This window comes from Papilio xuthus, unplaced genomic scaffold (assembly GCF_000836235.2).
Source record: "Papilio xuthus unplaced genomic scaffold, Pxut_1.1 DF827756.1, whole genome shotgun sequence".
In the NCBI taxonomy this organism is placed as follows: Eukaryota; Metazoa; Arthropoda; class Insecta; order Lepidoptera; family Papilionidae; genus Papilio; species Papilio xuthus.
This window is the reverse complement of record NW_013530893.1, coordinates 1,700,928-1,724,865: the sequence shown is the minus strand read 5'-3', so window position 1 is coordinate 1,724,865 and position 23,938 is coordinate 1,700,928. Positions and strand designations below refer to the sequence as shown.

Genomic DNA, 23,938 nt, shown 5'->3' with positions numbered 1-23,938 from the left:
ATATATATATGTGTGTATATATAACTGTACAATAACGGGTATTTCCCCTTGGACCGATCAGCCTATAGATCAATCGATGCAATGGTATTTTCCCTTTGGGCCGAAGGAATCGGACTAATGGAATTTTTATTCTATAGACTCAACAGCCCAACGGAAAAAAAAGTATTCCCTTGATTCTTATCAATCAGCCCAATGGGAATTTTATTCCCTATTTGATTTATCTGTAGGTCGATCCGCCCAACGGGAAACACCCACAGTAACATATGTGTTGTGACAAAATATTCTATATTTATATTTGTTGAGGCCTCTCCATTCTTTCACTGTATTTACAAATTTTTTATCATTATTTTTTTTTAAAGAGAAGCATTAAAAGATAAAAAGAAAACTTAATCACAAACGAACGAATTTAATTCCGTCGCAGTAAGTATTGTATGCCCGATGAATCCCATTTGATAGTACGAATGAATAATCGATATAGTGACAAAAATCGATGTTACAATGTATGAAGCATCACAACATCGATACTGTCCGATTAATGTTACAAATTTATGAAATATCAATCTGTTTTACATTGAGTTTTTATTTAATTATTTACATTTAATACAGCTTTTTAATTTCAAATTTTACAACTGATAAAAGAAACATCGATATTGATTCATCTGAAATCGATTTTTTGTGTATCGATAAACATTTAACAATTATATTTTTGATCGACAATCGAATCGACGTTGCCATCTTTTTAATATCCCTATGTGTTGGAAAAAACATTTTAGGCAAACAGTTCATGTGACATTCAAACGTCCTTTCTATGAGTTTCCACTGCCGTAACATGTTATGACATTGTTGTCGATACAAGTTTCACTACAGTGGAAACTCAGATACACTAATCCGTTAAACTTCAGATATGAAATTGTAAAGCTTAAACCATAAATGTTAAAAAAAAATGAAAGAACTAACAACTAAGCTATTTGTAATTTGCTACGTATTTCGGTGGTTTAAAACATAACTGGTAACTTAAATCGATGGACAAATTAGAAAAAAAATAAAGAAATTATCAAGAAATGTTTTTTTACTGTACCAAAACGTATTTTACACTATTTAATCATTGTTTTTATTTTTCTTTTTAGTATTATTTGTTCTTGATATAATAAATGTAGAAAAATAAAAATGAATGTGTTTTTGCATAACTAAACTATTGATGTGTTCTATCAAATAGTTTAGTAACTATTCGCAAAGTTTCGGTTTCCAAATGTATTAAAATAAAAAAAAATCTAAAATACTTCGGACATTACCACTTTTGTTTACAAATGAAATTAATGATGAAAATCATAATGATTGAATTATTCAAACTTTCGTGAGACATTATACTAAACTGATATATAAATTGATAAGTAAAGAGTGAGCTGAGAGCCTTGTCCGCGAAATAATACCAGTACCACTCACACTGATGAAGGGCCCCCGATGGGCTCGAAACTAGTCGGTGCCGCCACCGGAAGTATATACGTGAGTGTTTAGCCGTGTTTATATATCAGTTTAGTATAATGATTGAGATCAACTAATTAAAGTTATATTTTAAAATACTATACTCCAGCGGATCTCAAACATTTGGGTCACAAAACCCCTTTGAGAAGAATATTTGAAGGATTCATACTGCGTTTGATTATTCTAGGGCTGGAGGTTCCTATTTTTCAAACATATAAAATATATATGACATAATAGAAAACTGATTTTATGTTTGTGCGTACGATAATTAATTACTTTATAATTATAAAAAAACATATGTTGCGTTCAGAATTACATAAATACAAATAATTTTATATGTATTTATTCATTTTAAAAACATAAAATCTAAATATTAAACAGCTAAATTTAAAACCACCGAACACGTCGAGCAAGACGTCAACTTAAACAAACAAGAGACATAAAAAAACCTCGCGAACCACAAAAAGGTTCGCGAGGCATTCAAAAGGTACACATAATAAATAGTAGTACAACAAAAACACTACATACATTGTAAGGCACGGACCCCCCCCACATACACACAGCCTCCCCCCCCTTACGTATACAACCTCGAGTCGCTTCACACAGCCACGTGTATGTATGACCATGATCTTCACTAATGTTACCTGCAACAAATTACATTCATCTTTATTGTTAAGAAGAAAATCCGACACTGTGCCGGTGTAGTGGCGCAACACTAGCCTTATCGACGTCCCCTCCCTAATCATTCTGACGCTTGACTTAATAATTATAATTGGAAGATCTTCAAAAAAAAACTATATAGACCCTAATTTTTATAATGTTTGTCTGTCTGTATGTCCAAAAGCCACATTTGTTCCAAGTAATATGGAATGGGTCCGGTCTTTAAAGGGATGATAGCTGATGCACGTTGGAATATTATAGACTACTATTTCTAAAGGTCGCGGGCCGACCACTAGTTATGGTATAATATAGTATTATACAAATATCTTGGCGGCTCGGAAGTTGAATCGTCAAGATATATGAAAAATATTATACCATTTTGTCAGTGGTAATGAGTATGTAGTTACCTATATGTGTGGTTGGCGGGCCGCTAGAACTTGTCCTGGAATATGAAGAGGTTGTTGGTGGCAGCGACGGCGATGACACTCTCGTGCGGATGCCACGCCGTGTGCAGGATCTTCTTGTTGAAGTCCAGGCAGTCTACACTTATCTCATCCTGAAAAATTAAAATACAATAGTGTGATGGTCGTTCTTTTTTACTAAAACGAAAAAATCTGTTCTTACTTTCTATTTTAATATTAATATATTTCACTTCACTCTTACGCTTTTATTATAAATTTTATAATGAATTTATTTTTAATGTTTTATTATAATGAATTAAATTTTATCTTATTTATTCTTCTCTTATGAAAGTTGTCATATGTACACTAAGACTACTCGGAAAGACATTAATTAATGATTAGTTTTTAACCTTCTTCCTCTTGGCGGTGGTAGCGACGCGGCGCGCACGCAGCGGCTGCCGGGGACGTGCGGCGGCGTCACGCGACGCCTCCAGTGTGAGCTCGCCGCGCCGCGCCGCCGCGCCCGCACCCCCCGCACCCGCACCCGCACCGCCCGCACCGCCGCGCTCGAATATCCTGACACATAGCACAATTACATTATATATACAGTACTACCTGACACCCGCGACTCCGTCTGCGCTGAATTAAAAAACTTAATTTGTAGTCTATGTGTTCTTCCAGACCATGTTCTACATCTATGCCAAATTTCTTCTATGCAGGCGTTCTGGAGATATCTTTTAACAAACATCCATCCATCTACCCAAACGTTTGCATTTATAATATTAGTAAAAAGTAAGATTTTCTTTTCATTTCTTTTTCATTAACATAAATGACACTATCAGCCAGTTAACTGTGTAAAAATAATTTCTAATATCCATTGTATTCTGCTAACCGTTTTACTGCAAATATTGACTGATTTTATTAGTTTAAACACATCATACCATTACGAAGACATTTAACGTGTTTAGATATTTATCATAACAATCAAAATAATAGTCAATATGAAGATTTACCTAAAGAAGCCATTGTAGGATCCAGTCATGAGCCTCTGGTCATCACCGCTCCAGCAGCACTCGAATTTGTCGAATATGCAGTCATTTTCATACAGCGAGCACAGCTTCGACCGAAGATATTCGTGCACCTTTACACAAACAATACCCTTACACCTAGTTTCCACTAATCTACGAAACGACGCAGTCGTATAATATAAAAGGATTTTATGGGTGCAGACCCGAGTAGATTTTACCGAGATTTATCTTTATTTTGAGCTTCTCTTCTTTTCAATAACAAGGGTAAAAGACGTGAAAAGTAAATTAAACCATGTTAAAATGGCATAATAGCATGAGATAAGAATGTACTCTGCTCTCCGCCCAGTGTGGAACCTAACTGTGGGTTGTGAGAAGCTTCTGTATGGAGAAAATGAGTAAAATCTAAACTAATTATAATTAAATTTTGTATGTAATATGTAAAATTGACAACTGCATACTATATTACATAAGTTAAAAAACTTTATGAAAGTAACTTACTGGATATGTTTCTACAGGTTTCGTTTCCATTCTAAGATCCCATACTTTTAAACCTAAATAATCCCTAGACATCATGTATCTGAAACAAAACAGTTTAAAAACTAATTAACAAATTATTCCAAAACAGTTTTATTTTAGTCAAGTGTGATATAGACAAAAAAAATTATTAAGACATGCACTTTACATCAGAGTCCTTTAGCTCGATTCTAGCTTTGATTGCCCAATGTATTCAAATTATTTTGCTTATTGTGACAAAATGAAGCCACATCAACATTTTTGTGAATAGAGCTTTCTAAAAGTATTTCTCTCACTAAATCCACACTAAAGGTATCCCTTAATGATTACTTAAATGTTTCACCGACCTGCCCGAATTGCTGAGCTTGACGTCGCTAATGGAGGAGATGATCTCCGAGAAGAAGGAGCGCGCATGCGGGTCCTCCGGCTCCTCGAATAGCTTCGCGTGCCGGTCGCACAGCGCCGCCGCGCGCATGTCGCATAGCCTTATTGTACCTAAACGTATACATATAAAGTTCATTATCGCTTGCATTCAATATCTTTAACAGCTATAGTTAGGAAAATTTAATTGGCCACATTTGACATCAATTTTAGCTTCATAGTGAGCTGTTAAAAAATATCGATTAAAGTGAAAAATCAATTCGGACTACAAACGTGAATCAAAATCGGTTGTTATTTAACACCTTAGCGTTTAAAAAGTAAAGAGTTTACTGAGGCAACATTGTAACGACGTTCGATTGACATGATTACGAGAAATATGTAATAGAAATTTGAAAAAGGTCAGCAATTATGCAGTTTTAATTACAAATAAATAAATAATATTTTATGCCCGACGTTACAATGTTACATTGTTGGATTTTGATGAACTGTCAAATGTTACTTATTAAAATAGCCAACTTTATACTTCGGTATTTAAATATTGAAGTAACTCACCCTTACTACTAGAATATACAAAGAGATTGCATTCAGTCGGGTGGAACTCCGCCGCGGTTATAACCTGCGAACATTGAATATCAATTAACAATCTTATTTATCTAAAAATAATCTTATACAAGGCGAAAAAGTTTTATATTTTAGCATGCTTTCATTCAAAATCATGTTCTTCAACAATCTTGGAAAATTTTAGGAGTCACTCTCCATCCGTACACCTCGCAGACTTGCTCGCAAGTACCCGAGCAACCATAAAGTTTGAATATTAGGTATACCTCAGTGAGTTCCTCCATGTTGGCGGGCTTGATGTCGACGATATTGAAGCTCTGGTCGGTGATCTCGAGGTGCCACAGGTTGATGCGCAGGTCATCAGCCGACAGGTACGTCTCCTGGTCAGAGTTCAGCGAGATCGAGTTGATGTGGTACGTGTGCGCGTTCGCGAAGATACGTCTGCGAATACATGTCACGAAACTTTATAATACAGTTTAGGGAAATAAATTCCTTTCCCACATGAGATCAAACATCATCACTATCGAATCTGCATTTTACATATGTATTTTGCCGTGACAACTTTTTCATCTAATTGCAATTGAGGATCAATAGTCACCCATGTGGGTAGGAAATTAACGTCCTTTTACATGTAACACAAAAAATTGACTTTTGCTATAACATTGTAAAAATATTACCCATTCTCAGGAAGGTCATATTTTCCGGCTATTTTTTAGCTATGTGTCTGGATGTGACTTACAGTTGCCTAAACAATGTGTCATTTGATTCATGTTCTTCTCCAGATTCTAAGTAGGGTATAGTGTGGTGATTTACCTGGGCGATGCCTCAACCATGAGTTCCGCTGGCCGCACCGTGGGCACTCTTAGCTGCGTGACCCGCGAAGGATGCCGCAGCCGGCCTCCCTCCTCGCGCGTGTTGTACCCTGTCACACGCTTGTCACGCTCTGACACCTGCAACATATCAATTAGATACGAATTTATATTTAAGACAGCTCTACTAGTACAGAGTGTTTTACAAGTACATAACTCCCAAATAACTGAAAGAGGTAAACAGATTATGGCAATTCTCACGCCTTTTCCACATTCATACATCAGTTTCAGGTGCTCCGAAACAAGTATTTTTGAGTATATCAGCAATCTGTCTGCATAAGTAGTATGAGTATAATTATACTTATTTGTTATAGAACCACTGAATACAACAAAGTTGGGTTCCAAAACATTACTCTTTAAATCAAGTCTATTGTAGTAAGTCACAATTCCACATTATAATGTCTAAATAATCACTTTAACTATAACAAAGTCTTATACTACTTATATCACTGTGTACCTTCCATAGCTTGATCGTCTTGTCATTGGTGGACAGCAGGAAGTGTGCCTGATTCTTCCGCTTGAGCCACCGTATCTTGTTGATCTTCTCCTCTATCTCCAATGACTTGAGGTAGTCGAACTCTGGCTCGTGTGATTGGAACGTAGAGTACACATTGTATTCCCCTTTCTTCGGTACACATTGCTTAGATGCTGGGTCTCTCTGAAAACATATGTTTGAAACTCAATAAAGGCCACTTTTAGTTGCTAACTGATTACTGACCGCTTAAGAAATACCCTCAGGCGCACTCAACTTTAATTAACTTTCTTACACCAAACCTATGCTGAGGAATCCTACTTGATTACTTAACTATCTAAGTTCCATAGTTAGTGACTTTTTAGCTATTCCGATTGTGAATATAAGTGTATTTGTTGAATATTTAGTACCAAACAAACTTTTACCAACAAACAATCTTAATATTAAAAGAAACCTGGTCATTGCCTGCCTTTTATTACTTCTTTTAGAAAGTTTTTTTTTTGTACTCTAGTATAAGGTAAATATTGGTGATGACATGTTGCATGACACTAACCTGAAATATAACAACTCTGCCACCCTTGTCGCCAGTAGCAAGCAGCTCGCCGTCGTGGTTGAACTCAACACAGGAGATGAGGTCGGCCTCAGTCACGTCATCCTCCAACGTGCCCTTCACCTGACTAAAACACCACGTCGTCTCCCCACCATTGCCTGAAAATATATACAATATTGTAACATTTCAAATGTATACAATAGGTCTATAGATACAAATTTTTTAAACATTTTGCTAGATAGAAAATGACAAATATCGGATTCGAGTTAACTACTTTTATTTCTGATATAAAGTAAATAAGACTAACTAGTATACTTTAATAATTAGTTACTACTAAATTATATGTTAGGTTAATATATTTTACTTGACTATATCATAATAATGATCATAAATATCTAATAATTTAACTTTAACCAACAACTATCGAAAGTTATGACAAAATTCCATAAAAATGTGCAGTATTTTAGTAAACAAATCTGTTAGGACCAATTTAAAAATAGCTAAAAGAGTTTCAGACATGTACCGTGGCAAAAGATTTATTATTGAGAAAAATCTGTTATGAATGTTTGTCTATAGTTTGTTTATAATGTAATTTGTATGTATCAGTATTTGGGATATTTATATTTCACAAATGTTTTGGCAGTTTGAAGAATTGCAATGTTTTATAAAAACTAATTTATAAGTGGGACATTATTATAAGAACATATTTATTTCCCACAAGGACATTATGATGTGTTTGGCAAAGTTTAGAAAAATAAATAAAATGGCTAGTTATATAATTTCATTCAATCATTAACACATTTTCTAGATTTTTAAATGATTTTATCTAACTTGCTTCGGTTTTATTTAGATCCATATCAAATCTAGTAATCTAAATTACAACTACTTCCTGTTGATAGGTTGATCTTAAATTTGGAGCACTTTAGTTCCAATGACATTACAACATTTTATGCAAAAAAAATCATTTTATATTTTTTTAAATATTAATGAATGTATACAGTATGATGCTAAAGCGTCAAAATTAACACAAAGTACCTATGTGTTAAAAAAATTAAGATTTCCGTAAAATCCGAACAATTTGTACATGTGTTTTAGCAGTGAAAACTCAGGATTATCAAAGAAACTATGTGTCGAACGCTGGAACAGAAGATATATGTCGCGACCTGATTACCTCTTTTACCTGTCTTTTTGTATTGTATACGAGTACAAGAAGAAAAACAGAAATAATGTATGCAGGATGTATTAATGTTTGATACAAATAAAGTGGTCTAAGATTATTTGCAAGAGAATTTGCGCTTAAAACTGTAAACGGAATATCAGTCGCACGCGACTCCGTTCGCGCGGAATAAAAAAACTAAGTAACCTATGTATTCAGGCTATGCTCTATCTACATATATGCTAAATTTCAACGAGATCTATACAACCATTCTGTAGATACCTTTTAACAAATATCCATCTATACATACATCCAAACATTCGCATTTATATAAGAAAAGATATAGTCTGTAACTTATATCGTAAATAAATTGTTGCATCTTTATACGAGTTTTACTTATAATTCAAGTTTTACTTTTTCAAACGATATTTTGAAATGTTTTATTTATACAAAATCCGGAATATCCAGTTTTGTAAGAACGAAACGGGCTATCGATTCTGCAAATAAATGCCTCATTGGATTCATCTCATTTATACTTTACTTTATTTTACTGCAGTTACGTTAAAAAAATTGGATTACAAAACTAAACTTGTTATAATCTATATCCATGCCACTGCAAATAAATCTAACAATTACTGCATTTCCGTACGACATCCTATGACGTAATATGTGACGTCAGTAATCATACAACCGCTGTAGCTGGACCTTTTTTACAGTGTTTCTAATATGAAGGCACATGCCTAGCTTTATTGGCCAATGATTACGAGGACATTCTTGATATTGTCGTATCTAACGCGTATTTAAACTCGTGACCCGAGTAAGTCATCGACCATGTCTACGTCAGAAATATAGATTCTACTATAGATACATTTCTATAGAAGTTTTTGTTATCTTCCGATTCTATTTGAAAAAAAAAAAGATAGTTTTAATTTTATATATTTTGATTTTATATATTACTTATTTTATAATCGTACTAATATTACAAATGCGAAAGTTTGGATGTTTGGATGAATGTTCGTTAAAAAGTATCTCTAAACAAGCTCAACGGATCCCTGTGAAAATTTGCATATAAGTAGAAAACATAGTCTCGAAAAACACATATGCTACTAATTAAAAAATAATAATTCCGGACAGGAGCTCGGCAACAGCTAGTTATTTTTTAAATAACAGTTAAAGAGACCTAAGGATATTTTAAATGCAACTTATAACATTACAATAATAAACAAATAAAATGTATATTAAAATCATCAATATTCATTCAATAAAAACTAACATTAGAATAAATAAAATCTTCTAGAGTAACTAGTAGAAAACTTAATTGGTCAAAAAAACGTGCATTTTCAATAGTTAATTAACTTATACTTGTATGTATCCTAAAATTTTATAAAGACTACAAGATTCCCTCATTTACTAAAATCTTTTCTTGCTTTTATTTACTTCATAATCTATTGATCATAGAATATAACATATTTCAAGAATCCTAATATTGATTTAATAAAAATATTTTTTGATCAAAAATAACTTTAGGAGCTACATTTAAGTATCAATTGACACAATAAACTTAATTATGAATATATAATAAAAATAAATCTTAGATATATTTTAAGGTAAAAATAATATTAAGAAAATATTGAGACATTGTCTATTCAATTAAACAATTTCTCTATATTTTCCTGTCATTGTAAAGCACATTTATAATCATAAATATTAGTTACAAATTCAACTGTTAGTAGAAGTACAAAAGATAGAGTAAATGCAATGTAAAAGGCTAGAAGGAAGGCTGTAAACAGGAAAGGCAAACACAAAAGTTCTCCGCATTGTAAGAAAATATCTTAATTTTACAAGTGGACATTGATATAATGTCTTTTAATTGTAATAAAACCCTTATAAATAACTAAGATAAGTGATAAGTCTATAAGGATAGGATAATAATAAGGAGACATACAATCACAAGCCATATTCCAATGTTGCTTGCAGTTGTTTGACCTCCAATCCGTAGCATCATGACCTCTAACACGATGGCTCACATACCAAGACTCCTTGCGTTTTAACATCACACACAACACATAAATAATCATAGAGAACACCAGCTAGCACGAATCATAGACAAGTCACACAAATTCTACCATAGAAACTAACAAATCGCGAAATATTCGCACAAACGACGCTCCACAAGCATCGTAACATCGGAATGCAAAACAAAAGTAAACTCGCAAACCAGTTTTGGAGCTATCAAGCAGTAATCTTACGCTCTTGTATGGAAAACCTGTTGGGTAACAGAACACCCGCCTTTTATGTGGTCGGTGAAATAAAAACAATGGGCGAGCAAGGATGAATCGGCTCGTTACGCCGCAAACCACCAATGGCGAATGCTGACACTCTAATGAGTTTAGAAATATATAAATAACCTATCAATATCAAAGAAATACAACAAAACAATCATCACTCTCAAATATTAAACATTTTAATTGATCCATATTTTTAAACAAAATTCTTATAAATATTTTTTTTATAATGAATTACGGCTTAATTTAGATACAATGGTAATCATAAATATACCTAAGTACCCAGACTAAATTGGAATTAATTTCCAGTGTCATTCAGTACAAATACCTTTCCGTCTTTCAAACTTACAATCATAATTAATTGTATGGGTTGTTGAAGTGTGTGAAATATTCAATAATTTTTTTAATAGCATAAGGCCAAGTAAAGATCCAAATATAGTGATGACAACATAAATGATACCTTATCTGACAATGTTTAGTTTCTAAAACAAAGATGAAAAGAGATAAAACATTACATTGGAAAAACTAATATTCTTTAGTTATATCATTGTAATTTTAAATAATGCCTGGTTTCATTATGCCAGTAGGACAGTACAGTACAGTACAGATGATTGAAACATGTACCTGGAAATATTTTAACCATCAATGTGAATATCAAATAGAAAAGTCAGGTATTGGTACAACCTATATAGATCAAACAAGACTTGTAATCAATTGCCTATTGGTTACAAATAATAAGTCTTTGTCAGCATCTTATGTTATCCAAGCCTATTCACTCTTGGCTTAATAGTTGATTTACATTATGCCGATGATGATAGCGCCCAAAATCAGTACTAGCATCCACCCGACATTATGTATACACTAACTGGCGCCTGTGTATCAAAACTATTCAGGCTAGGCCAGTGCTACTGTGCTGCTGTACTGGCATAATGTAAACCAGGCATAGTTTTTTTATATTAGGAGACAAACGAGCAGCGGGAACACAGTGTGTTCAAAGTTTATGTTTCAATTTTATTTCATTATGTTTAAACTCAAATTCACGGTCAATGTGAAATACAATGAAAATTACTAATATTAGTATTGTGACCTTATTTGAACTGTAACTATGCAGTATTCAAGCATATCAAGAAATACAATCAGTTATGTTAACATACTTGCAATTCATATGATAATTACCGCTGAAGCATAGAGTATATATTATGCTGGCTTCAAAAAAAAAACCACTGATCCAGGTATAAGTAAAAAAGATAATTATCTATGGTACCAATGATTACTATTAATAAGCCTTTGTGCAGAGTGAAATAAATAGTTTAGAGCAACAAAGGAAAGAGCGGGAAATTAACTGACTCCCAATACTTGTCAATTAACAATGCCAAAACAATCATACTTAAACATATTGTTATTCCTATTTTTTTTAAATAATAAAGGAGATGACATAAAAATCTAATGGTCATAGGTACTACAACACATTAAAATAAATTTTAAATGATATAGAAAAAGATCAAACCATTAATCATCATCAACCTGCCCTTATTTCTACAAAGGGTCGGCATAGTATGTGCTATTCCTCCATAAAACTCCATCAGCTGTCATATCTCAATTCACCTCTTTCTTATGCTAACCTGTTTCAACAACGAACAAAATTCGATAATCCATCTATAAACATCAAACCATTATCAATAGGAAATGAAGCTTAAACTCGTTAAAAAATAAGGTTTTCGCTTTAACACAGCTCATAGTTTCAATCAACTGACCTATTAATATTGCACAGGCAATGTTGTATTGCACATGTGTCACTATCAAATATTATAAATGAGTTTTTAAAGGTACAAAACACAGTTAAATGGCCAATGCCATATAGACAATATAAACAATTCTATAAAGGTTTTTTAATATAAGTTCAACTCCATAAAACATAAATAATTTAAATGGGTCTAGACTAAAAATATATATAAATTTTAGACTTCTAAACAATATAAATGTACTTTCTTATATAAGATATAATATGAAGTATTTCAATATTTTCTACAACAAAATTTACTTTTTAACATCATTATATCAATCAGCAAGCTAATTCTGAAACTTAGATTAACAACAACAATCTACCCTGATTAGGACACTACATATATTTTAGACCTATATGTAAGTCAAAAAACATGATTGCATTGGTTGATTGAATAACAAAAGTTTAAATTTATCTCTTGTCAAACGATATATAAACAATTATCTATGTAAATTTAGTTCGGCGTAACCAATGACGTCGTAAATTATTTAAATAGATTCGTTATTCGCAAAGTGGGTATGCGAAAATTGTTATTGCCTCACCTGGTAAATATCTCATTAGTAATATCCCCGTAAGCTTGTTCTAGCATTTGTTAACGATTCGAAGTGAATTCTAATTGCAAAAATCTGCGAAACACATTAATTTGACCTTCGAGATGTAATCAACAACCGAGATCATCTGATCACACAAACAATTAACAATAACCGCTCACGACGCAAAAAGTATGTATTTATTCGTCACATATAAGACGGAGAACCTTTGCGAGAACTTTCTTTTTCATAAAAACGCAGCGCGGCAGTGAAATAATCAGTGTAAAAGGTTAAAACTATCGGCTCAAACATTACAATAACCAAACACTGCCACTATGCTATTTATTATATTAATACACTAAAAACTAATAACCAAACTAAAGACAAGAACATTGCATTTACCGTCGGAGTTCGAACGATAAAACATCTTCGACTTATTTCCGATTCCCGAATCCGATTCGCCCTTGTCTATCGGGCGCTAAAAGTCACCACTTACCGGCCATGACAAAGCCCAGCACAAAAACTTTAAGAAGTTTGATAGTTTTAGCACACAATCACTTCTATATTTTACTAAAACATCACACACAACTGCAGATGAAAACCGATTAAAATCATTTCAACATTACATCGGTAAAATGCAATGGCGCTCAGAAAATTCAGAAATACATACAATAATTACTGCAGAGATCAGTGTTGCCACTGTTTCACTACTAAAATCTACTGTGTCATGTGTTATGCCTGGCTTTCATTATGCCAATACAGTAGAATAGTGGCAAAATACAACACTTACTGGCGCCAGTGAGGCCATACCGTTTTTGCTAAGCTCGCGCTACTGTCCTACTGTACTGGCATAATGTAAACCAGGCATTAAACCACATTATTAAAAATGTATCAAATCAAATATTAATCTTTAATTAAAACTAATAAGTTTTGTTTCTTTAAAAAAGAAAACTTAATATGATTAATTTATCTGACACTTTCACTTTAATTAAAAATGTTGCAATTATGAATCTTTTACATAAAAATAACGAAACATTCATATAAGACTATATGTATCTCATTCCCATTTGATATCAAAGTATTATTTATTACATTTCGGAATAAGTCATTTTACACATTGAAACGATTTTACTTCGTAAATGTGATCAATACATAGATGCCGAATGAAAAGAGACATACTTCCTTCAGAAACCCGTTAATCCTCATCATATGTTAAATTCTACCAAATTTGTTTTTTTTGTTTACAGCTAACAACACTTTTATCACAACTGTCAAAATATTTGAAAGCAGACGATAAAACAGTCCGCAAGAGGCACGCATTTTTTTGTAACAGACAGTGCTGCCATCTATTGTTCCATTCGTAAAAATTACACTGACAGCTTTCTAAGATGTAAATAATGCAACTACCATCAATGTAATTTATTTTGGTGTAACTTTTACTACATTTTACGATGATTAAAATAATTTAGAGCTTTTTTCTTAATTTATACTATTTCAAGGCATTATATTGTGACAAAGGTCCTTCCTTGACACTAGTGTCCGTTAACTTTTCAAATAAAAACTTTTTTGTTGACATAATAAGTGTTGCTATTTGTTATTTTATGATTTATTGACGTCAAATAAAGTCAAAAAGCCAACGCAAATTAACAATCTTTGCGAAATTGTTATTTACGCAGAAATTATTTAAGGTCTAGTTGAAAAATGGACGAAAAGCCGATGTTCGACCCTGTACGTATATAAAATCATAAATTTTCGTAGTTGCAACATATAAATTTCATCTATAGCCGCCATATTTACGAAATTTGCAATACCTACCAATAAATAAAAAATGGGGATAACATTTTTTTGGTTCTTTAACTTTTTCTTTATACCTTTAAAATGATCACTTGCAGATTAGTCTTATCTAGAGCTGGAGACAAATACAGAATTCTATTTAGTATCTACAACACCACTTAAGCTTGTCTTACATTCGTTCCTTCCTTTATTGTATCAGCAATTTTATTCACATACAACATTGCCGTATCCTTTTAGGATTATCAAATCGTAACAATTTTTTTCTTTGTTCTCATTGTTTTCATCAACATGCCAAAGCTAAACATAATAAATTCATACGTTATCTACCCATGAAACTTATTTGAACAGTTATCAGCATTCGTGATATAAAACCTCTGTGTTTTGTACATACATCAGACAGATAAAGTGTACCGCATAAGGTTAATTCCTGACTACAGATAATATTATAATACTAAAAATGATGTTTCCGTTTGCCATCTCTATTTTCTCAAAGGATTAGATAGAGATGCTTATATACTTAAAACAAGCAGTTATACGCCTATATTATTAAGTGCACATATTTCTCATAGAATGCAGTGAAGTTCGTACGCTTTGTGTAAATAAGGGTCTATGTAGGTATAAGGTCAGAGTCGCGGAAGAAAGCGCAAGCGGCCTGTGGGCCCGCTACCATGCGTAGGAGGAACAGTAGGGTTTAGTGGGTATACTATGTGCTCCTACCGCGTCTCCCTCCCCCTGCCCCTGACGGAATATGCATAAAGCAATCCCCTCTGAAAAAAGGTATACGTACCGTTTTTATTTCCATGATCGAAGATGACGCTTAACTTTTGTAAACTATTCTGTCTGGCCTCAGCGAAGAGTCTCCTCTTGTTCTTGGGGGAGGACTGCGTGGCGAGGGGAGATACTACCATCGCAGTGGTCGCCATGTTTGATTTTCATGACATGCACAATCTGAAAAAAAAATGCAACACATGTTTTAGACGTAGAATATTTTTCTTAACGGATTTAATATGAAATAATTATAATGTTAAACATTTTTTATTTTTAAATCTACATGTATGTAGTATCACTGCGTTTGCATAAGTTACTCCGTATACGTCAGCTACTTTCTAATAAAAGTCTCGTCAATATAGCCGTTTCGGAGATTACCTGGTACAAACGTAGAGACAACAAGAGTTACTTTCGCATTTATAATATTAGTAAGTTACACTTTGTACTAAAGTTTTTACCGTGGGTTTCCACTGCTACAATATCCATACCCGGTATAAAATATTGTCTGTCTCTCTCTCATAACAGATATAACAATAAATTGTTTATACACGAAGGTTGGTTGGTATGTAAGCCCACGTTTAACCTAAAACGTGTCTATCTCATTTATGTTCTACAAATTGTTATATAAACATAATTATGTACAACACGTCTATCAAAGTAAATAAACCATTCACATTATTCGTTATTACAAAACAAATAGTCTGACCGAATATTTAGCGTATTCAAGGATGTTTTTGCACAGACTTTATGATATTTGTTTTGTCTCTTGCGGTTCGTTTTGACTGTTAAATCTTAAAGCAAATACAATACGGTGCTTCAAAATGTATCACATAGTCGAGGACATTATTTGCCTACCCATTTCAATTTAAGTCGAAAACTTCATACAAACATCGATGGCTCCTAGATAGATAATCGTATTAGGAAGATCTGTAGATTTTGATAGTGTATCGTATGTATATGTTTGATGCGTCATAATTAATCAGGTTAATGTTTAAAGTTTTGAGAGTAAGTGCCATTATGTGTTGAATTATAGCTCTTATGGTGAGAGTTTGATGTATATTAGGTTCGAGGCGGTATACAGTGATTTTATAATTTAATTTAGGACTAAGGTATAGTGGAGATATTGGCTTTAATACCTGTGTTACTGTTTGTTAGTAATCGTTAAAATATGTGTTAAGTAGTAACAATTTTTGTATGTTGATTTTTAATACATAAAATTTTACGACAAAGAATCCAAAGTGTTCTTAGTTCAACCTACACATGGGGCGTAGGTGGACTTAAAATCTTATAGCACATGACTTTAAAAAAAAAAAAAACTGATAATTTTTCAAATTTCGAATGCAATTTGAAAATCGAATGATCAAAAAACAGAATACGATTTTTATGATTCGATGTTATATGCGATGGCATGGCCAGTGAATAACCTACAAAGAGCTCGCAATATAATTAATTGAGCATTGTCTTCGTTCCGACCCATGTGGAGCTCAATGGAAACCGATTCGGACTGATTCCATCCTATACGAACCGGATAATAACATATACATGTATTGCATTTCGTATGTTTGTTCCATCGCTGTATCATGTACTTCAATTAACCATCAAAATTAATGTTTCAAACAAAAAAATGATGAAATAAATTTTTAGTAAGTCTCGAAAATATTGAACATATCACAAGGTCCTGTTTATTCCCAGACAAATCAGTATTCTTTATATTGTCACAAATGGCGTATGAATAGTATTTTTTGACGAACCAACAAACTTTTTTTTCAGCAAGAAATCGAATCTTGATACCGATTTATTAATTGGTTTTTGTTGCAGAACTCTGCCGATCAGCTCACTAAAGAACGAGGAATATGTTTGCAATGTACGTTTATTAAACATTTTAAATCTTTAAATTTTACTTAGTGTAAAATAAATAAACTTCCAAAGTCACCTTTGAAAGGGCGTTGGTGAATGTCGCTTCAAATAGTAAATAGGAAAGACTGTTAAATTACAGATTTCAGTAGAATCGCAACAAACACACTTGTATTATGCAATCCAAACTTTACGGTAGCTCGCAATTTAACACAAGCGCAGAACACAATGTTAGGCGGCGGTTTTATCTAACCACGAAGCTATTCACGAGCGTACATAAAGATTGAAACTTACAATACATGTTATTCCAGATGATTGTGCAGTTAAAAGACTGTACGACGTGTTCCAGCAGTGCGAGAAAAGGGTTAAGAGTAAGGAATACACTGCGGAGACATGTGAAGAAGAAATTATTGACTTGATGGAAGGAATTGATAGTTGTGTAGATGACAGAGCGTTCAATAAATTTGTTTAATCAACGTGTGTATGAACCAAACCAAGTCTTTATGTACTAAATAATTGTTACTATCTCCTGGACTATTATTTATAACTTTAGAATCTTTTCTCGCTTCATTATAGCTTTATTATATTGTATACTAGCTGTTGCCCCCGACTACGTCAGCATGGAATAAAAAAAAACGTAGTAAGTAGCCTGTGTGTTCTTGCAGACTAAGGTCTATATGTATAAATTCAAATTAATACCTTCAACCAAACATCAATCCATCTAAACATTCGCATTTATAATGTTAGTAAATGCAATTGCAAATATCTAAAGTATATATGTATAGAAATATCAACAAAGTTAAATTGAACACCAATTAACAGCTATGAAGACTGTATTTATTTCTATCTCATCCCAGTACGATGTCCCGAGCCGTAAAGATGTTTGAATAATGCTATACGGTTGCGAGACGTTACAGTTTGGTATACTACTAAGACATGGGGGAACGTATACTAAACACACTGTATGTCAGTTTAATTTTGATTTATTACAAGAACAAAGTGAACACGAAGTTTATATATAAATATATTAAACGTATGCAAAATACAATTATTATCCGGTATCACTGGCAGCGACAAGAGTTAAATGTATACAATATTTCATCCTTCGGACCTTGATTCGACATCTCAAGTTCACTGGACTTTTCCAACAAATTGATTTATTAAACAGTAATAATATTTTAATGAACAAATCTTTTGTATTACCCACAACAAAACTCACACCTTTAATTTAGAGGAGTAGGCAGAGACCGTGCACTTCTATGCTGTCTCTCGCTTCTTACAAAATTATTTGATCGTTCTGGAATCTAAAACTACCTATTAAAACTAAAAAATGCAATAACAAATTATTTTTAGTGACGTAGGCAAGTAAGCGATCGCTTTTAGAACTCGGTAGACTTTAGGTAATAAAAGATGAACTGGGTATTCTATTAAAAAACAAGTATAAACAGTTGAATAATCGTGATTTTGTTTTATTTCGTCGCATGTTTGTATTATGGCCTTACACTAAACCACTTTATATGTCCATTTATCTTTTCATACGTGAATTGTTCACATTACTGAAGTGCAGTGGGTTAGTGTGTCAAGGTCCTTATACCTTATTACGACACCAATGTATCACATTAATTTATTAGATTTTTTTAATGTGATAATTATCGTTGTATTTAAAGGCCACACAGTACAATCGTAGTATCTTAGAACTTGGATATATCAACTAACGCCATCTAGTTAAGCAAATATAAAAGTTTATGTTCAACATTTCAAGGCTACACGGTAATGTTTTTGTTTTGTTTTCCAAGTATTGTTTGTTTTGAATTATCAGGAAACGTTTTTATCGTAATCTATGAAGGAAAAACTGTTGGAAAATACAGTTATAGTAAAAAAAAGGGTTAATTAACACTTTTAGATCACTTGAAATGTCTTCAGGTCGATATGTTTTTTAACGACTTGATTGCTTTTTAATTATTACCAATAAATATTCGCGTGCCTACGTGACCGATTAGTTGTCCGAGTGGCTATACGGAGTCAATTCTCTACTCTAATTTGTTGTTGTGACCAATTACGTTGATTAATTGTACGCTATTAAATATAGGAAGTGACTTCGGAAGACAATAAATACTTGTAAATAACTATCCATCCAAACATTCTCACTACTATAATAAATGCGAATGTTTAGATTGATGGATGTTTCTTTGGAGATATCTCCAGAACAGCTGAACGGATCTCGATGAAATTTGGCATACATATAGAACACATAGTCTTATAATGTTTTTTTTAATCCCATGCGAACCGTCGCGGGTGACAGCAAGTTTACAATATTAGTAAGATGTCGAAAAACAAAAGTTTCACTAGCTTGTAGATCGATAATTGCAAGTCTTATCTGGTTTGTATTTTTATTATGAACAAATGATTAATAGCTTGGATACTGGATTGAATGGTATTAGTAATCGTACTAGAATTAATATTGATACAACGTGGCTTCGTTAAGGAGTGCTAAGGTTAACTGGACGGTATGTGAGGTCGTACGTTTCACCTTTACTTAAAATGTATTGACCCTAAAGGCGAACGTTTTCAAGTACTAGAGTTCTTAGTAATCCGATCATATATATTTTTTTCTTTTAACGAAAATTTTTCATACAAGTAAGCAGGTTGTGACCTGGTATGTGTGATAAAGACAGCAAATAATAAATATCAGGAATAACAAAACGCGTTGCAGATAACTTGGATTACAAGACTATGGCTGCGAATTTGCGAAAAGGTAAATAAACAGAGATGTGACAGCAAAAACTGACTTACTTAAAAACTTCTATTCTCGTCTTCGTCTTCTATGTGGTATTCGGGCAAGCGGCAACTAATGCTTCTGAGGAGTTTACAATTTTTATGTTGCCATTAAAGAAAATAATAATAATTTCATATAAATTAATTATTCGAAATATTCGACAAGACATAGTTTTCAATTTGCTATAAATCATCGATTTCTAAATATGCGGAAATAGACATAAGAAGGGCAAATAGTAAAATAGAAAACAGCTCAACAATTCTTGACAATATCACGTGTTTGTGTTGCGATTTACTTCCGACATTTTATTAATAAGGTATTATCATCCAAGATAATTAATAAAAGGTATTTGATACTTTGAAAACATGTATATTTCTTACAATTAAACCCAGTTTTCACTGGCGAAATACCACTGAATCAAATATATTTTTTTTAAAGAAAAAGAGGGATGTAGTTTTTTTCATCCCTTCCTTATAAGAAAACGGGTGGGAAGGGAAAGAGGACTAATTTTGGACTCCGGGACGCATACTCATCAGACGAAACGCGGAATAGCTTCCACTTGACGCGTGTCTTCTGTGTGGTCGTGGTATTTCACCGGGCGAGCCGGACCGATTCGTGCGAAGATGTTAAAGCGGGCTCTACCACTGTTGTACAGAACTTTTGGTTATAGAAGTAGACCAAATTTAATATACAGTATTTTTCCAGTTTGTTTATGATATAAAATCCTTTTTCTCTGTATCTACTAATAAATTACGGTGTCAATATTATTTATAAATAATAGGACATTACACAAGGGACTGTAACTGAGTTTCTACTGAAATAGCTTTTGTAATAGAGAATCACATGTTATCAGTTTCCTATTAAACGGACAAGACTATTATGTTAAAGATTTTCTTATCCTACATACAACGTAAGTATAATTAACAAGTTGAAATAAAAAATAGAATTAATATGATTAAACACCGAATCAATAATCGATCCCAAAGTATTTTTGTTTATCATTTTAATTTAAACACTTTTAATTCTTTTGTTTAATATATTGATCTGATGGACGCAATAGTAATCAATTTAACGTTTAGAAAGACAAATAAATAATCACTATATTCTTACCTCTTACAAATTTTATACATTCAAATGTTTAGATCAGTCTTTCCCAAAGTGGGCGATAACGCCCCCTTGTGGGCGCTGCAGGTCTCAAGTTGCGGGTTATAGTAAAAGTTTCGTTTAGAATTCTCCGTTAATCTACATATATAGGTCACTATAATTAATTAATTTGAAGTCATAGTGGTTTTTAAATATGGAAAAATATTTATTCTCAAAGTGGGCAGTAGACAAAATAAGTTTGGGAACCACTGGTTTAGATGGATGAATGTTTGTTTGAAGGTATCTACGGAACGGGCTAACGGATTTTGATGAAATTTGGCACACATATAGAACATAGTCTGAAAGAACACAGGCTACTTATTAAGTTTTTTTTAATCTACGCGGACGACGCGGACGACAGCTAGCATTTAAATAGTTTTATGATAAATTAGGGGATAAAAGTATGAAAGAACTAATACTTTAGTTTTTAATGCAGCTTGAATCCAGGCCTTATCCAGTACTTACACTTTCCATATAAGTCACAGCAAAAAACTCAAGCCGTGATAAAGTATCGCCTAGGTGATTACCTTGAAATAAGGTCGACTGAGCCTTGTTCGTTTGTTTGTTTGTAAAACCGACGGTAAATAGGATTTACCGATTACCAGAGAAAGCTAATCACGTGAACTAATTCACTAACTGGAAATATAGTTAAAAAATTATATAGATTTACTAGCCGTCGCCCGCAACTCCGTCCGCGCGGGATTATAAAAAACTTATTAGTAGCCTATGTCCAGCCTATGTTCTAAGATTCATGCAGCTGTTCTTGAGATACTTTCCAACAAACATCCATCTAAACATTTGCATTTATAATATTAAGTAACAAAATTGGTTTATGCCAAATTATAATAGTTTTGTTAGCCTGCTTTCGTGATATTTGCGAAAAAAATGGGAGTTCATTTATTCAATTAATTAGCACTATACCATTAGTTAAATAAGTCTTAGTCACCCAATTCGATTTCAAGATCCGATTCTTAACGATCCAGTAAATCCGACTCTCAAAACTGGCGTTTCTCTCCCTTATATCCATCATTGGCCTTGTTGCTGAAATAAGTTGTTCCGAAGAGAGCAATAGGAAACTGAAAATATCTCCGTTCAAACACCCTTTTTTTTTGTCGGGAATGATGTTTTCTAAATTTCCGGAAATCTTTCTTGCGGGCCTCCGAAGCCTTGTCAGACAGATTCCCGATTACAATTGCATTATGAGATAATCTCAGCATCAAGAATCAGTATTTTGTTTGTAATAACAGGCATTTTGTACCAACTATATAATTCAACAAACTTTGCAGAAGTCTTCAAAGAATAATTACGAATACGTATAAAGTCTTCATCCAGTCCTGTTGTCACCAGTTTTTTTTTTATTTACGTGCAGTATTACGATCATTTGTGGTTACATAACCTTTTTTAACTAAATCAATAGAGAGCTTAAGTTCCTTTAGAAATGTTAATTTGATTTGGATTACATAAAGCGATCTTCAAACGCGACTGCTTCTGGATGCTTGAGCAAATACTGTATCACGGAAGCAAAGTTTTCTTCAGATTCTTTTAGTTTTGATATAGCTGCATGTAAAACTTCACAGGTTGCTAGTTATAAGCTCATTTTCTGCTTAGTTTACCTTAAATGGCATGTAGTCATATAGAGCAAATTTAAGCAAAAAAATCGTACTCAATTTCTCGGCTTTCGTAGAAATATCAAATTTCTACGAAAGCCGAGAAATTGCCCACCGTGCGTCGTCGACTTAGTTTACAGAAATCGATTTTTTTTTAAATCGTTTCGGTACTTTTAGAGCCTATTCAATGCAAACAATCAAATCCTTCCTCTTTAAAATATTAGTAGAAAAATCCAATGTCCGTTATGTTACTTTTTAATTGTACTTAATATCTTAATTATTATCTTAACTGTAAACAAATTAAGTATTCATTTAATTTCCGGATTATCAGATATTTGCCAACCCTACCAAGGTCATGTCTTAATTCAATGCATTATTCAATGCATTATTGATTTATGGAATCCAAGTCCCGTGAAAATGGATTGTTAGGTGCCTATATCGTAGATATAAAATACTGTATTAATTGACATTAATTTAAACCATTTCATTCAATTATTGACGAAGGAAATATGTTTTTATATTATTAATCTAATGTTCACTGCTACACGTCAACCATTGGAAATTATTATACAAATTTAATGAAATAAAATTCCCTAGCAAGCAAAATAAGTTTATAAAAGTATCCTTTTTAAAAACTTTAACCGGTGAAATGTTAACATCATAGTAAATATTTAACTGAAAAATATGAAAAACAAACTAATTCTTACCTTGTAAAATTATTGTTTTGTCAACATTACGGCTTAATCTTGAAGATTTTAATCACACTGAAATTATTCACTTTCTTTTAGCGGGAAAATGAAATGTCACAATAAACAGTTCAATACACAATTGTCATAAAGTTTTAAAAATGAAACTTTTTATTATATTTAAGAGTCGAATTGATATATTTATATCAAAATAAAAGCGAACACATGTAATTATTTCCGTGTTGTAAACGCGATTGGTGCTGGCGGAACAATACTTGATTCGTTTCGTTTATCTTCGAGGTTAATGAACATAAATACAGATTTAGCGCCATCTCTTGGTGCATTCATGTAACATATAATTTTTATTTAAATTTAAGTAAAACCTTCGTACTCAATACAAATTAATCATTAAAAAAATACGATCAGTTCTTCTTAATGTACAAGATAATTTATTTATTGCAGAATAAACTTTAAAAAAAATTACAAGGAGATTTTTATGAATCAATTTGAGACGGATTAAATTTTTAAAAATTAGCGACATTTTTTTTTCAGTACATAATATATACAAACTAATGTATATATTAAAAAATAAAAATCTTAAACAATTCTAACAGCCAGTTAAGATAAAAATAAACGATTAAT

At 32.6% G+C, this 23,938-nt stretch overlaps 2 protein-coding genes across 6 annotated transcripts; one reads left to right on the top strand and one right to left on the bottom strand.

Annotated features, from left to right (window-relative positions):
- Positions 1-1,519: 1,519 nt before the first annotated feature.
- tws (protein phosphatase 2 regulatory subunit tws) lies at positions 1,520-23,469 on the bottom strand. 5 transcript variants are annotated; one of them, XM_013310258.1, is made up of 13 exons: positions 23,318-23,469; positions 15,250-15,410; positions 6,918-7,072; positions 6,350-6,550; positions 5,837-5,973; positions 5,290-5,464; positions 5,018-5,081; positions 4,432-4,579; positions 4,070-4,148; positions 3,557-3,684; positions 2,954-3,119; positions 2,550-2,698; positions 1,520-2,126 (listed from the first exon to the last, which is right to left on the bottom strand). In XM_013310258.1, the coding sequence occupies exons 2-12, from the start codon at positions 15,383-15,385 to the stop codon at positions 2,573-2,575; spliced, it is 1,515 nt and encodes a 504-aa protein (XP_013165712.1). In that variant the 5' UTR covers positions 15,386-15,410; positions 23,318-23,469; the 3' UTR covers positions 1,520-2,126; positions 2,550-2,572. The 5 variants fall into 5 exon arrangements, with proteins under 5 accessions (XP_013165712.1, XP_013165717.1, XP_013165715.1 ...); XM_013310263.1 differs by lacking the exons at positions 15,250-15,410; positions 23,318-23,469 and adding an exon at positions 13,165-13,364; XM_013310261.1 differs by lacking the exons at positions 15,250-15,410; positions 23,318-23,469 and adding an exon at positions 13,071-13,156.
- Positions 14,276-17,611, top strand: LOC106116427 (uncharacterized). Its single transcript, XM_013310264.1, has 3 exons — positions 14,276-14,396; positions 17,049-17,094; positions 17,396-17,611. Exons 1-3 carry the CDS (start codon positions 14,370-14,372, stop codon positions 17,554-17,556), a joined length of 234 nt encoding a protein of 77 aa, XP_013165718.1. The 5' UTR covers positions 14,276-14,369; the 3' UTR covers positions 17,557-17,611.
- Positions 23,470-23,938: the final 469 nt, after the last annotated feature.